Raw genomic sequence first — 16,361 nt, 5'->3', positions numbered from 1 at the left:
ACAGGCGCCAGCAGCCCCCCGATATCCCCCGCCCGCCGGGTTCCCCACCAAAGAGCGCACTGGAAACCGAGGGGCAGCAGCCACCAGACCTCTCCCAGCCCGCCCGACGGAGCCTCGGTCTGCATGGGGGTGACAGGTGGGAGTGCGCAGGCGCGCAGCGGGGCGGGAACGCGTGCGGTGCAGGAAAGTGACAGCGAGGGATTGGGCTTCGGAAGGGGGTGGGAGGACCCGGCCCCTCCCACTGCCTCCAAAGCCCGGGGGCAGAGTTGGGGGTGTGGAGGGGGGTGCCCTGAAAGTTCACTTCGACCAAGGCCCGACCATTCCAGCGGGAGTGAGGGGTGCATGGACCCTGATTGCGCGCCCAGGTGGGACCTGCTGCGCGCTTCTGCAGATTCGGGGAGTTCTTGCAGGGCTTCTGGACACACAGAAAGAGAAGCCGCCTTGTGCCCAGGAAGACTGGTGAATTACCCCAAGTTAGATAACTCCAAAAGTCACAACCAGCTGTCCCGGGTCACTGCTTGGAGCTTGGGGGGATAGGGGGAGAGTCTGCTTCAACAAACATTTACTGAGCACCTCCTTTGTGCTGTATCAGTAAGCACATCTGTTTGCCCCTCAGGGTACTGGGTCTCCAAGGTTTCTAACAATGGGCGCTCAGATCCCCACTAAAATGGGGTTGTCTCCCTACCTCTCTCCCAGGAGGACATGCAACAGTATTAAAAATTGTGCCAAGAATTAACAACCAGAGAGCAGTTTATCCCTTTTCCCAAATCCATGGAGTAACAAGTTTATGAAGATGCCTTAAATCACCCCCTCAACATTTACAGCACACACATCCCTTTCTGAGTTTGCCGTAGTGCTAGGTCCTGAGTTGGATGATTGACTAAAAATGACAAGGTAGGTTAGACAGCTTGGTATGTCACAGAGAGGGTAACACTGGAGATTTGAGTGAGACTGTCAGGCTTGAGTAGAATTTTGCCAAAAGAGATTTTCTGGGTGTTAGAAATAACCTGTGCAAAGGCACCGAGGCACAAAAGGCTGTGCCATGCTCCATGGGTGGCATGGGCTTGAGGAAAGGCAGGGAACCAGGATACCAAGAGATGTAAAAAGAAGGCAGAGATCATGAAGGATCTTTGAGGTCACCTGGTGTCTGGACATGACCAGAAGCAATGTGATTCAGTGGATTCACTCTGGCATCACTGAGAAGCCCAGCTTGGAAAGGGGTATGGTTGCAGTGGTCCAGTTAGAGGCCTAAAGAGACTTCCTATTGGAAGTTAACATGATGGAGTTGAGAGCCCATTGGACCTGTTCAGATCATGGCTCTGATCTTCATAGCTGTGTGACCATGTGCAAATTTCCTTGTGCATGAAAGGAGAGTCCTCCTAGCTGCCTGTGCAGAAAGCGCCAGTGGGGAGTAGGTCCATGGTTTGTGCTGACTTTGGTGCTGGGAGATGAGGACAGAGGCAATGGGGGTGCAGAAAGGGATCCACACAAGATCAGTGCCCAAGTAGGAAAGTCAGAACCTTCATGACTAAGTGGATGACAAATGACCGAGGTTTCCATTTCTGTGATAAGATGACGGGTCAAAGAGATACGAGATTGAAAAGACAGACAAGGCAGACAGGCAGGCTGTGGTTGCCACCTGGAATCTGGTCATGCAGGGTGTGAATCTGAGGTGAGAAATGGAGGGTAAACTGCAGGGTTGGCAAGTGAGAGGGGTAAGGGACTCACTTCTTTGTACTGACGTTTGCTGAGCATCCACGGGTGCCAGACATTCTGTGCAGGGGATGAGAGATTCGAAGTAAGCAGCCACACACCTGCCCACCTCTAATTGCGGGTCAACAAGAGGTTGTGCACCCAGAGTCTGCAGTTGCAGGGTAGGAGGAGGACAGAGGTCCAAGAGTTGGAGTCCAGAGGTGTCTAGAGAGAGGTAAGCCCTGAGCATCATCACAACAGAAAACAAGGCACATTCCAGAGAGAGAGGAGATGGCTCAGCCATGACAAAGGAGTTGTAGTATTTGGGGCAAGGTGAAGATGAGGTTGCCCCTGAGGGAGACTGTGCAATCACTGACTGGACTCTTAAGTCAAAGCTCAGAAGTGAAAGTAAGAAAGAGATTGGCGGGGGGCGGGGCGGGGTGGAATCAGACAAATGGGGTCAAATGTATGTTGGGAGATGAAATTAGACCTTGAGTGGTGAGCATAATGTATCAAATACAGATGCTGATTTATGAAGATGCACACCTGAAATCTATATAATGTTATAATCCCATGTTACTTCAGTTAAAAAAAAAACTGAAAAATAATCACCTTTGAAAGACATAGGGGTTACAAATGCCCAAAAATAGATGACTGGATCAAGAAGATGTGGTCCATATATACCATGGAATATTACTCAGCATTCAAAAAAGATAAACACATGCAATTTGCAGCAACATGGATGGCGCTGGAAGGGATCATGCTCAGCGAAATAAGCCAAAAAGAAAAAGAAAAATACCGGATGGTCTCACTCATAGCAGGAATCTAGAAAACTTAAATAAGGGACCAGGAAAATGAATAACTATAAGAAAGTGAAAATCAAAATCAACAAAAAACTATGAACCAGAGACACTTTTAGGGGGGCGGGGGTGGGAGGGGAGGGATTGGGGTCAGAATGGGGGGGCTGCAATTGTATGGGGAATATAACAATAAAATTCATTATAAAAAAAAATAAAATAAAATAAAAATATAAAAAAAAAAAAAAGAAAGACATAGGGGTTAAAGATCTCTGTTTTCAGCTTCCAGCAGCAGGGTTTGTTCATCACTGTGTCCTCAGCCCCTAGCACTGTGGCTGGCTCACAGCTGGGGCTCAACATTTTCTGTAACATCCAAGAAATATATGCATGTGGTTAAATAGAACTTGAGGTGCTTATTCAGCAGTTAAAGCAAGACTTCTCTACACCGCAACTCCAGTCTCGCTCCTCAGAGCAACCACGTTTGTTTCATTTGAATTGTTTTTTTTCTGCCTAGTTTCCTTTTTCTCTCTCTACAGACTCTTGGTTTATCAGTTCTAGACATCACCACCTTCCTGCTCTAATGGCCCCACCTTCCCCCATCCTCCCAAAATGACTTTTAGATCTGCTGATACATTTGTAAATTTAATATACAGCTTTTTCTCAACATTAGACAGTATCTTTTTATATCCTACATAGATGAGCATTTTGAAGCACCTACCTTTCCCTTCAACTTTCTTCTTTGCCTTCCTCCTATGACTCTAACCTGTGCTTTCACTTGTTAAATATAATTTCTTTCCCCTCACCACAATTTTGCTTTCCATATTTTATCTATATATTGATTCTGAAGGTTGCAAGTTAATAAACAGGACTTACATTATGGTAACTACACAGTACTGTTCACTACAGAGACAGGAAAGGGGCCACTACTGCTTTCTCTTTCTCATATTTTTCCTGGACTTCCAGTTGCCTTTTGCTTGTACTTTTTGATTTTATCATAGTCTTCATCTTCTTCAACCTCTACATCCAGTCAATTATTCTGTCAAGTTTTCTCTGTTTCAGAGATCTGCTGCCAAGGACCCTCCATCCTCTTAACAGGTGTGTACTGGGGTTGGCCTCCATATAGTTAACATACTGGGATTTTTCTGTGGCTCCACTACTACTATTCCCCACTCCCATTTCTCTTGTTTTACACCTATATTTTGCTTAGCACATCCTCAAATAATTTCCAGAGAAAGCAAAGTTAAATTTTCTGAATCTTTCCATGCCTGAAATGATAGTTTGGCTGGATATAAAATTCTGGGTTCATTTGAAAGGCACCCATTGTTGCTAACTCTGCTACCAATATGATGCTCTTCTCATAGGTGACTGGTTTTTCACTTTAGAAGAATTTATGTTCTTTGTTCCTGATGCAATGAATATTCATAGCAAAGATCTTTTGCCATTTAGAGTGCTGGACATTCAGTGAACCCCTTTAAGCCAATGTTAGATCCTTGAGCTCAAGGAAATTGTGAGTTTGCTTTTCTTCTCTATGTTTCTATTCTTTTTGACTCTCCTATCCCTCAACTGGTTTTCTTATTGATCCTTTTCTCTTCTATTGTCTTGATATTTTACTTCTATTTTCTTGGATGATTCTGTGTTACATTTTCCTATTTCATTTGCCAAAATGTTCTTCTTTTCTCTCACTCTTTTTAAATATTAAATTGCATCCTATTCTTGTGTTTTGGGTGCAATATCTATATTACATCCATAAAAGCATTATCTGTAAGAGTGTTTCTTTAAGCTCCCTGTTTTCCAAATTACCTCTGGTACTCTGGAGTCATCTCTTCTTTTGTTGCTGTTTTTAAAGATTTATTTATATATACAAGAACTGGGGTACAGGCCAGAGGTGCAGGGGTGAGAGGATTCACCAGAGACAGAGTGGGGTGAAGAAAAGGCAGATCTACTGAAATACACTGCTGAGGGGAGCAACGGGCGAGACAGGAGAGGTCTGCAGCGCCATATGTGGGTTAGCTCCCCAGCCAGGGATGGACCTCATGCTATAATGGCTGCAGAGAGCTTCATAGTGCTGAGACTTAACCCCTTATGCCACTAGGGAGGCCCCTCTTCTTTTGATCTGTCACTTAAATATTTTATTTTTTTATATAATTCTTACATCATTTTTCATCTTTGTACAATGTATGCATTTTTTTTAAGAGGCATGTATTTTTATTTATTTATTTATTTATTTATCTGTTTGTTTGTACATGCACTGGGTACAGTCAGAAGCGCAGGAGGGTGAGAGAATTCACCAGAGCCAGAGCGGGGAGCAGAGCAGGCAGAAGGACCGAAGCACACTGCTGAGGGGAGCAGCGGGCGGCAGTAGAGGTCTGTGGGACCCTCCTCCGGTGGCCGGGGAGCAGCCGGGGATCGAACCGGCACCACAGAGGCCGCGGGCAGCTTTGCAACCCAGCGCTCAACCGCTGCGCCACCAGGGAGGCCCTGATCTGTCACTTAAATGCTGACAATGTCCATAAATGTCTGGTGATGATTGGCTCTATGTGTTTAAGGGTAAAATCATAAAAAACTGATTAGGAGGGCCTCCCCTGGTGGTGCAGGCAGTTGAATGCCACGCTGTGAAGCTGTCAGCAGCCTCTGCAGCATTGGTTTGATCCCTGCCGGCTGGCAGGCAAGGGTCCCACATGGCGTGGCAGACCTCTCCTGTCTTGCCCGCTACTCCCTTCAGCAGTGTATTTCGTCAGTCTGCCTGTTCTGTTCCCCGCTCTGTCTCTGGTGAATCCTCTCACCCTCCCACGCATCTGACCTGTACCCCGGTTCTTGTATAAAATAAATCTTAAAAAAAAAAAAACTGATTAGGAGCCTGTGATTGCAGAACTATTCCCTGGCAGATGCCATCCCAGGGTGAGCAGGAAGGACTCAGACATATCTCTGACTGGTTCAAGAAGTGCAACAAAACTGATAAAAATCCCTAGCTAAACTGAACAAGGAACAAAGAAGACAAAAAAATATGAGGAACGGAAGGGGTGATATCATGCAGGGTTTACAGACGTGAAACAGATAATAAGGGGATATTATTAGCTAATTAGTCAATAAATTTGACAACTTAGATAAAATGCGCAAATTCCTTTGAAAAATATGAACTCCAAAAGTTCACTCAAAAAGAAAGGGATATCCCACAGGTGAATAGTGGTGGGTGCATGACCACATGAAGGAACTTAATGCTGCTGAACTATATATTTTAAAATGGTCAAAATGGACAATTTTATGTGTACTTTACCACAATAGAAAAATAAGAACTAAATAGGTTAAATACCCCCATATCTGTTTGTTTGTTTTAAGTTTAATTTGTAATTAACAACTTTCCTGCAAGGCAACTCCAGGCCCAGGTTGACAAGCACCACTTATGAATTCTACCAAGAAGAAAGGAAAAATGGTATTAATTTTATACATATTCTTTCAGGAAATCATGGAGAGACTATCTCAACTCATTTTGTGAGGCCAGAATTACCTAATATCAAAATGTGACAAAGAAAACATTACAAGAAAGTTATATAGCAATATATCTGATATGTGCAAGTTCTAAAAAAGTTAACAGGGGCCTCCCTGGTGGCACAGGGGTTAAAGTCTCAGAGCAATCAAGCTATCACCAGCCATTGCAGCATGAGTTCAATCCCCATCCAGGGAGGTGACACCACACATGGCGCAGCAGACCTCTCCTGTCTTGCCCGCTGCTCCCCTCAGCAGTGTATTTCAGTAGATCTGCCTGTTCTGCTCCCCACTCTGTCTCTGGTGCATCCTCTCACCCCCACACCTCTGGCCTGTACCCCAGCTCTTATATGCATAAATCTTTTTAAAAATTTTGTTTTAATTGAGCAAATCAAATTCAATAACATATAAAACATAATATAATATATATATAAAATAAAACATAATATATAAAATATACTCTGACCAAATGAAGTTTATCTAGGAATGTGAGATTTTACCATAATATAAACATTATTAACAGAATGATATATAACATCCATATATGTTGGTGTAATATACATATTAACAATATAAAAGAGAAACCATATGATCATTTCAATAAATGTAGAAAAAGCACCAGACAAAATCCAACATCCCTTCCTGATTAAAAACTAAGTAAACTAGGACTTGGGGGGGGGAACTTCCTCCTCTCAATAAAACTATGAGAAAAACCACAGGCAATGTCATGTAATGATGAAATACTGAATGCTTTCCCCCTAAGTTCAAAAACAAAGAGATTCACTCTCAATTTTATTCAACATTGTACTAGAGATTGTTTTCAATGCAGTATGGCAAGAAAAGGAAGCAAAAGACATCCAGATTGGGAAAGAAGTAGAACTGTCTTGAGTCACACACACTATTGTTTATGTAGAAAATCCTAGGGAATCTGTTTTTAAAAGCTACTAGAACTAATCAGATTTTAAGATGGTTACAGGATACAAGATTAATTCATTTCTACATGCTGGCAACCAGAAATTGGAAATTGACATTCCACACACTACAGAACATCACTTGAGTCCCTAATAGAACACTCCCAAGTTGGGCATGGAGGTCAACCTCAGATTTTTGTTCCCAGTCCACCATACTGCTATGAGATTCACACAGAACACTCTCCTACCCACACCCAGTTGCTGTTCAAGGAGAGGTCAAGACTGCCAAGGTGTTGGGCCTCCCCGGTGGCGCAGTGGTTGAGCACTGGGTTGCGAAGCTGCCCGCACCTCTGCAGCGCCGGTTCGATCCCCGGCTGCTCCCCGGCCACTGGAGGAGGGTCCCACATGGCGCGCAGGCCTCTCCTGCCGCCCGCTGCTCCCCTCAGCAGTGTACTTCAGTCCTTCTGCCTGCTCTGCTCCCCACTCTGGCTCTGGTGAATTCTCTCACCCTCCCACGCTTCTGACTGTACCCAGTCCTTGTATAAATAAATAAAAAATAATAAAATCTTTAAAAAAAAAAAAAAAAAAAGACTGCCAAGGTGTTGATTCAATTTCCCAGGGAAACTCTGCAAAGCAAACAGCTGTGAGGTCAGAAGCCCAGGGACAGCAGAGCTGGGACAGGGAGAGCAGTGGGGACAGGAAACCAAGGGAACAGGTGGCAGCTGCCCACCTGATCCAAGACCCCCAGGTCAGGCCAAACCAGTCCCAAAGCCAAGCAAGCACGCCTCCCCAGCCTCCACATTGCCCAGAAGAGGCCACAGCACATCCTGATCCTTGAAACAACTCTGGGAGCAGTTCTCAGTCAAGACTGTCACTTCCTGCCATTCTCGAGGCTCAGGGGCACCCAGCCTGCCCGTTATTGTGGTGGTTCCATCATCCATCCCTATCCACTACCTGGGGAGCATAGAGAATGAGTCAGGTTGATCCCTCCTCCCACTGCCCAGAAGACAAAAAAGAAGCTTCTGCAGTAAATGACAGCAGCCTCCAGGGAGGGACTTGGGGACCCCTCACCCAGGGAGTCACTCGGTCTCCTCTGCAGAGGGTGATCACAACTACCAGATGGGGGTTAGCATCAGCTCAGATCCAGCCCTGGGGTGAGAACCTTGGCCTGGAGTTGGGGATGGATGACCCCAGCTGTGATGGGATGAAAAGCCTGAAGGAGAGAGAAGGGATTTCAGGGTAGGAGAGGCCAGGGTTAGAGTGTGTGGAGAATCTGCAGCCTGGCCAGAGAGAGTGGAGAAAGGAGGAGAGGAGCAGGAATGGAGGGAGCTGAGGAAGGCTCAGCTGGGGTGTGCTGTGAGGACCCCACATAGTAACAAGGCTCCTGGCCAGGACAGCAACGCAGAACAGGGGAGTAAGTTTCTGGAGTCAAAGTGCATTCAAATCCTCAGCAACGACCCATGGAGCAGCCTCAGGCAAACGAACCGCATCTCAATTTCTGTGTTGAATCAATGAGAAAAAGCATGTTGTAGAGGGTGGGGGAGGTGACACCGGCAGGAGAGGGAGGACAGGAGAGACAGGATGGGAAGATGGTCGTAAAGGGGCTGAGGTGGGGGGCGGGGAGGGAGGGAGGAGGTGGCTGGTGCAGAACCCCGGAGAACTGTTCTGCCTGCAGCTCTGCCCTTACCTCCTCCTCCCTTCCAGGTGCCAATGTTTCCCTGCTGTGGCAAGAAGTCCGTGAACGTTGTGGAGACACAGTAAGAACCTGCCCCATCATCATAGCCCCCCTCCCTCCCCAGGGCCACCAACCCTTATCCCCTGCCACCTCTGCCAAGGTTTCATGTACCCCCCAACCCAGGATCTCCCTCCATCTTGCCCATCTCCAAACACCCCGCCAAGGGTCTCATCCAGACCTCCTGACTCTGCTTCCAGCCCCTGACCTTGGTGAGGACTGAGGGGTGGTGGGCACACCCAGGGACGTGGATGGGACCTGACCCCCAGAGATGTATGCTCTGAGGACAGCACTGTCCCCGCGGAACAGGGCAAGTGCTGGGGAAAGAGAGCGAGTCACCACGGCTGAGCCCTGAGGGCAAAGGTGGAAGTGGCAGCACCCCCTCCACTGTTCCGTCCACCTCTCAGATCTGCCGGGCTGGGCTTGGGAAGGGGTGAGGGGAGGGCATTGCTCTGGGTTTCCCCTTCTGTGGGGACTATTTCCACTGAGCTGCCATCACCTCACCTTGATAAAAATGAAGCTTCCTGAACCCCACCACCTCCAATCTAGATTGTGCTTTGGGGGAGGGGGCAACTCAGCAAGCTCTCCACACGCTTCCTAAAGCCCACAGCTGGAGAATCATACTCAGGAATTGTTGGTGGGATGGGGACATCCAAGAGAGGGAGTGAGCTGGGGGCCTTGCATAAGGCAAGTGACCTTGGAGGCCGCAGGGGCTCCCTCCCTCCTGAAGACAGCCCCTCCCCCCATGGAGCCCTGTCACCCACTCGGTCTCCTTCTGCGTTAGGTGTGACTTAAGCCAGTACCTGTCACAAGATGAAGAAGAGATGGAGGTAACAGCCAAGGGCGCAGGGGTGGGCAAGGGGAAGGTTCTCAGAGGCGCAGCTCCCCTGGACTCCCCCGGGCCCTGCTACCAGGCTAGTGTCGGCTGCCCACACCATTCGCCCACCACCTGCCACACCATGTCCTGGCCCCCAGACAGGGGGCAAGTGTGAGGGAGGAAGCGAGCCACAGCGGCAGAGGCGGGCAGGGAACTGGTGCCAGAGACCACCTCAGGGGCTGGGGTCCGCCTCCTCAGCTTTCAGTTTGAAACTTTTCAGCTGGAGACAGAATTGCTAGCGCTGGCCCACACTTCCAAATCAAGCCTGGACCTCGACTCAGAGCCGGAGATGGAAATGACACCCGGGCCTCAGCCTCAGCCCGGGCTGGACACGGAGTCCTTGGACACGGGGTCCTCGGTGGAGTGCTGCCCCGCGGAGCCTGAGCCGCAGGTCGACAGGAGGGAGTCGCTCCACCCCTCCATGGAGGAGCTGGGGCAGCAGGCCTTCAGACCATGCAGTGAGAAGTCAAATTCCACCTACCTGAGCGCCACAGAGGTGGCCCGGATGCCGGCCAACCACCATTCCATCCATGTACAGACCTCCAAGCACCTCTTCTGGGCAGACAAGCTCATCCAGGCTTCCCAGGAGAGCGTGGAAAGGGCCATCAGCATGCACTTTGACAAGAAAAGCCTAGATAAGGCCTCCAGGTGCTCCCACCGGTCATGGGTCCCCGAAGACACCGTGTCTTCCCAGAAGCAGCTCCAGGCCCCGAGCCCCCAGTCAGTGGTTCCAGCCACAAAGCCCCGGGAGCCACGAAGCCGTCCCCTATCCCCTGAGCTGTCACCAGCCATTGGCCTGACAGAGTTAGTCAACCTGGCAACTTCCCTGGCCATGGCCTCCTCCAACAAGAAGCACTTGCCCAACATGGAGCTCAGGATGCAAGACCCATCCAAGAAGGCCAAGAAGCCCGCTACAGAGCCCACGGGGGACGGCGCCGCCCAGCCCGCCGCAGACCAGATGGCGGAAAAGCTCACTCAAGCGCTGCTAGAGAAACCGCTAGAAGACAGAATGCAGCAGAAAGCATGGAAGCAGGAGAACAAGAACTTCCTTTACCCTTACTTTGACTTCAACAAGCCAGGGGGCATGAGGACCACCTTTGAGGGGAAAGTGAAGCTTGTGCAGTCACCAGCCATGTTCCCTCCGCCACAAGAAACCAAGCCAGAGTAAGTCAGGTCGGCTCACAGCTCCCCGGGTGGGGCTGGCTAGGCTAGGATGCATGGTGGGCCCACCCCTCATGGAGCACAGTGGGGGTAGGGAACAGTGGGGTAAAAGTCTGGGTAGGGGATGGGGTGGCCTGTGATGTCTCCACTTCAGTGACCTCATAAAGGCAGCTGGAAAAAAGGTTCCAGTGGACTGAGGTGCAGTGCCGAGGCCAGGGCCGGAGGAGGCCTGGGCACCATGGAGGGTGAGCACTCGCAAATGAGGGCCTCGGTGCAAAGTGAGAAGGGTCATCCGAGGCTTAGGAAGCTCCTTACCCAGAGGGCAACTGGCCTCACCCTCCTGGGAACTGCTCAGGCCAGTGTCTGCCCTGCTGGGAAGCTGTGAGGGGGGTAGGGTTCCCCAGAACCCTTGCTTCCTGGAGATGGACACCACAAATGTCAGCTGCCTGTCAAAGGTCTTCTTACCCCAGACCCCCCCTCAGAGAGGCGTCTGAGCTCACCCTCCCCCCAGACCACCCCAAGGGCCCCAAAGTGACACTCTTTCTTTTTGCATTGCAGCTCGGTGCCGAGAACCAAGAAAGAGAGTCCATTATTGCTGAAAATCCACTTTAAGATGTCATCCCCCACCACCCCCCAAAGAAATGACTAGAAAAAAACAGTAAACCTCCAGTGCTGGCCCCCGGCTCAGACTTTTTGTGCACTCTTGGACCAGCGAGCTCACCTGGCTGCAGCGTCCTGGTTTCCATTTTTTAGGGCTGGCACCCCCATTTTGTAGCTGCCTCAGTCCCCCCTTTCCCCTGGAGGCCTCTGCCACCCGTTTTGCCCCTGTGCACTCCCAGGGTGGTTTCATTTCACTCACACCTATCCTCACCTCTAAGCCAGTGGCAAAGACTCATGACTAATCTGGGGGAGCCTCAGTGCCTGCCCAGGCTGCAGTTCCTTACATGGTGAAATGGGCCTGAAGCCAGGATGTGCTGGGGTCTTCACAGGAGAAGTCAGCTGGGTGAGGGGAGGGGCCGGGCAGGTGAGTTGCAAGTCTGAAGGGAGTTCTTCCTGCTTCTCTCAGGAAGGTCTGGCCCCAGGAAGGGATGCCTGGGGGACCGGAAGTGGGGGAGGATGAAGCCAAGGACTGGCCCACTGGGGCCCACAGCCTTGAATCAGAGGTACCTCCAGACTAGGGGAAAGCCATGTGTGATGGCGCACTGGCACATGTACACACACACGCACATGTGCACACGTGCACGCAGATGCCATCAGATGACCTGCACAACATGCACACAGAGGAAGCAGGTGCCTCAGGTGCCACACACACAAGTGCACAGCACACCTGCCCATGATCGGCCCCAGAGCCTGTGACTCTGCCTTTCAGGCAGCAGGGAGAAGAAGACCAGGAGATCCCCATCAGCACAGAGAATGTCCAGGTGACCAGGTTGGGGTGGGCCCACCGCTACTGCCACAGAACTCTCTGGAAGAGGACTATGAGTGCAGGCTGGGTGGGGGATCCTGGGAGGAAGTAGAACTGTGCAGCCCAAGGCCTGGTCCCAGGTCCCTGGGGTCTGGGCACTTGAATGTGCTGGGTCGAGGGCAAACTCTTCCCTCCTTCAAGACCTCCACAGAAGCCTCAAAGACTGCTCCTGAGAGACCCAGCAGACGCTCAGGCAAACAGGACGAGGAAGACAAGGCTGCAGCAGCACACTGCTCTAACCCAGATGGGGCCAGCAGCGGCCACAGCCACAAAGGCTAAGCAGACCTTCCAAAGAGCAAGGGAGTCCAAGAGCCTTGCGGTTCCTTGTTCAGTACAGCCAGATCCAGGTGCTAAGTCTCAAAGGTGAGGGCCAGGCCTGAGGTGCTGGGTTTAGGATAAGGTCAACTTGGCCCTGGTATGTCTCAGCAACAGGTACAAAGGCCTTTCCAGGGCCTCCCCGGTGGCGCAGCGGTTGAGCGCTGGGTTGCGAAGCCGCCCGCAGCCTCTGTGGCGCCGGTTCGATCCCCGGCTGCTCCCCGGCCACCGGAGGAGGGTCCCACATGGCGCGCAGACCTCTCCTGCCGCCCGCTGCTCCCCTCAGCAGTGTACCTCGGTCCTTCTGCCTGCTCTGCTCCCCGCTCTGGCTCTGGTGAATTCTCTCACCCTCCCGCACTTCTGGCTGTACCAGTGCTTGTATAAAGAAACAAACAAATAAAATGCATGCCTCTTTAAAAAAAAAAAAAAAAAAGGCCTTCCCAACCTCTTCCCTCTACCCCTCAGGCAGCTTTGCAGATGAGAACCTGCTATCTCTGACAACCTGGCATGGGTAGGTAAGGACCCAAGGGCTGGGAACAGAGAGGAAAATTAGGGGGTGTGGGAGCAGAACTATTAGCTGAGAGGCTGGGGTCACTGCAAGAAGCCAGTGATTACATTATTGTAACCTCCCCTCCATGCCAGTCTGAATTACTCATCTCCACAACCCCAGAGCTAACTGGTGTGTGTGTGTGTGTGTGTGTGTGTGTGTGTAGGGAAGGATGGATTGGTGGGTGGGAAGGTATTTGGGTGGTGAATGGATGGATAGATGGCAGGAGGAGTAAGAGCAAAGGGCATAAGAAAGAATGAACTCCCCATGCTCAGGTTCTGGGGCCATAAGGGTAGGAATAGAAGGAACTACTACATTTAGGGGTCCCCAAAGCCCCTCAAGGACCATGCCCTGATACTGGCAAGGGTCTTTCAAAGCAGAATCATTCTATTGATAATTTTCAGTGCCTGCTAGATGGCAGCACTACAGAGCACCACAGCCCTGGGGCCAGCCTGCTCTTGTCCAAAGCCAGCATAGCCCCCCCTGGTGGTGTGGCCTTGGACATGAGTTACGAATGTTTTTCATACAAACACGTTCAAACATGAGCACTGGACATGAGAACCGCATGGCTCTTAACAAGCAGCCATTGTTCTTTACATTCAAAGTTAAAATGCCCGGGGGGTTGGAGTGACCCAAGGCCTCAGCCCCATCTGAGCTAGGGGCAGATCTCAGCATTCCCTGGAGCGTGCTCCACCTTTCTGCCTGGCCCCCTCCCCGCCCGCAGTGTTCCAGGATGTCTTCAAACTGTTCAGCTCGGGCCCAACAGGCACTGTGGACATGTGCAGCATGAAAGCAGTCCTGCAGAACGTGGGTGTCCAGCTAAGCCTGCAGAAGATGTGTGAGGCTCTGCAGCTGGCAGACTTGGATGGTGGGTGCCCCCATCCCTGCTCTCATCCTGTCCCACATCTAGTTCCAAAGAATGTCTCTCCTGCCCACAAAAGCCTGGCCTGATTCTATTTTAAAATTCCCTTTCCATGAAGCCTGGCCTGATCAACATGCCTACCCCTAACTTTCTGCTGTTTAATCCCCATCCTGATTTGGGGATCCCCCAGGACAAGAGATCTTTCTCCCCCAGGGTGGACATTTGGCTAAGAGCAGACTGGGATCTCTAATGGCTAGACCTGCTGGCCAACTCCAAATATTGTCTGTATGCAGGGGCAGGCTCCCACATCACCCACTCTTTCTCTTCACAGGCGATGGAATCGTAAGCTTCAAAGACTTCCTGGGTGTCCTCACTGACAGCCACCACCTGGCTCTGTGCCTGGGTGAGAGGCAAGGATGGTGAGGCAGGAGTGGGCTGAGGGAAGGGCTTCTCCTTACCATCCCCCACATTCTCTGTCCCCAGGTCAGGTGAGGACTAGCAAGGAGAGTGACCCCCAGGGTCTGCAGACCCTGTTCTTAGAGATGCTGTTCAAGCTGATGAGCCAGGGCTTTCTGCCTTCCAAGTCTGTGAATGAGGTGATGAAATGAGCATAGTCCTACCCAGTTTCAGGACCCAGGATATGGGCAGCAACCCTGCCCCCTGTGGGGTCCCATGATGTTCCTGCCCCAGGGAGGGAGCCTTGAATTCTGAGTCAGTTACCTGAGCCCCAACTGGCCCCATGTCAGAGACATGTGACTTCCTGTCCTGCATTGGTTTCCTCAGGCGTGATATGGAGAGGACAGGGTGGGGGTGGGGGTGTCTGAGGTCACTGCCCCACTTCTTCAAGCTACTACTCCAAGAGGCAGCAGCCAGGCCTGAAGTCACAGCGCACCAAGCACACTCAAGCGGGCCTCACCCTCCTCTGCCAGGCCACGCGCCTCAGTGGCCTCTCCAACGCCAACCTGGTGCGCTCGCTGCACCACCTGTACAAAACCAGTGCGCCAGGGGCTGAGGGGGCCCGCAGGAGGGGTACCCCCACCTTCACCTCGGGCTCTCTCAGCCCTGGCCTTGCCTTTCCCTCCTGCGCGCTTCCCCACTGCAGGCGCGCGCAGCCCCTACTCTCAGATACCTATCCTGGCTGAGAAGATGTGGCCAGAGCACAGGACAAGAAACCAAATGCCGCACCCAGAAGTCAGATTTCCCAAGTCCTACTGTTACAGGGCAGGGAGAGGGGCAGCCCAAACCCCGCAAACCTGCCTATTCTATATAGGGTTCTGCCATCCGCCGCATTAACACAAAACATGAGACTTTAGTGGGAAGGAACTTTAGTACAATTAGGAAACAATACAGGGAAGGCAAGAATCTAGTTTCTAAATCAAGCACCCAAAGTGACCCGTCCCCTCGTGGGTAAAAGTCCATCCAAATGGGATTGGCCCAGAGCAAGGCCCCAAAGCCTGCCCCAAGACTAAAGCACCTTCCAGTGGGGACCCACAGAAAAGGGTCAGAAACAACCAGACAAGCCCGGAAGGAAAAGAGCAAAATCAAAATCAAGATAAAAGCTGCCATTGTCACCTCCCCACGGGCCTCACCCACATCTGTGTCACCCAGTCCACGACCAAAAGGCAAGCGCAGTTTCTTCACGTGTCTCTAGGCTCCACGCGCCTCCTCCAGGGCTCCTCCTGGCTCCATCCTGCTTCCTTCCCCAGTCTCCTCTGCAGCAGCTTCTCTCCCTGCTCAGCTCCACCCTCCATTTGGGTGGGGCAGGGAACCTGGAACCTCCCCTTTCCTGGGGACCCCCCTGTTACAATACCAGCCTAGCGGCCCCAAGCTCGGGGTGCCAAGAGCCGCCTAGGTGAACGCGGGCGCGGCGACCAAGCAGGGTCCTCCCGGGTCGCGCAGATAGAGGGCGGGGCTGCGAGGGTGGGCGGGGCTGTGGGGTGGGCGGGGTCGCGGGTGTGGGCGGGGCTGCGAGAGTGGGCGGGGCCGGGAGGGTAGGGGCGGGGCAGATGGAGCGGGGCGGGGCAAACTTGATGGGGTAGAAGGATGGGGCTGGCAAAGGGTGGGAGCTGGACTCCAACAAATGTGTCGGGCAGGCAGGGACTGTGGAGGAACAGGCAGAGACGTCGTGTGACATCACTGGGGACGTGAGTTAGGGGAGGGCGCCACGCGAACCCGGGTGGGGGGGGGCGCCTGGAAGTGGGGCGGGGTGGCAGAAAGGCAGACCCGTGCTCATCCAGCGTCCCTCGCCCGAGCTGCCCACCTGACCCTCCGCACACCTGCTCGCTTTCCCGCAGGCTTTGTGGGCCAGTCGCTAGAGTATGCGCCCCTCGAAGCTGGCTCCCCCCCCCCTGCCAACTCTAGTGCAGAAGCTGCCCTTCTCCCCTTCGCCAGCCAGTTTGCACCTTCTATGAAGAACTTGGACAAGTAAAGTGTTTGCTGAGCGAAACAGAGCTCGTGGTGGGGGCGGGCACTGAGCAGTCAGATCTTTTGGAAACATCTTTATTAATATTGTAAAAAAA

At 51.6% G+C, this 16,361-nt stretch overlaps 2 protein-coding genes across 2 annotated transcripts; both read left to right on the top strand.

The window, feature by feature from the left end:
• Positions 1-8,472: 8,472 nt before the first annotated feature.
• SPATA32 (spermatogenesis associated 32) lies at positions 8,473-11,302 on the top strand (the record flags this gene model as incomplete). The annotated part of the gene is made up of 5 exons (XM_084238023.1): positions 8,473-8,478; positions 8,588-8,640; positions 9,400-9,603; positions 9,691-10,656; positions 11,212-11,302. The coding sequence occupies 5 exons, from the start codon at positions 8,473-8,475 to the stop codon at positions 11,300-11,302; spliced, it is 1,320 nt and encodes a 439-aa protein (XP_084094149.1).
• A 598-nt stretch (positions 11,303-11,900) lies between these two features.
• LOC311173937 (spermatogenesis-associated protein 21-like) lies at positions 11,901-16,253 on the top strand (the record flags this gene model as incomplete). Its single annotated transcript, XM_084238022.1, has 6 exons — positions 11,901-11,943; positions 13,705-13,848; positions 14,174-14,261; positions 14,342-14,425; positions 14,690-14,807; positions 16,158-16,253. 6 exons carry the CDS (start codon positions 11,901-11,903, stop codon positions 16,251-16,253), a joined length of 573 nt encoding a protein of 190 aa, XP_084094148.1.
• Between the last annotated feature and the right edge of the window lie 108 nt (positions 16,254-16,361).

The sequence above is a fragment of the Talpa europaea genome (genome assembly GCF_964194135.1).
Source record: "Talpa europaea genome assembly, chromosome: 7".
Classification (NCBI taxonomy): domain Eukaryota; kingdom Metazoa; phylum Chordata; class Mammalia; order Eulipotyphla; family Talpidae; genus Talpa; species Talpa europaea.
This window is presented reverse-complemented; position numbering and strand designations above follow the sequence as displayed.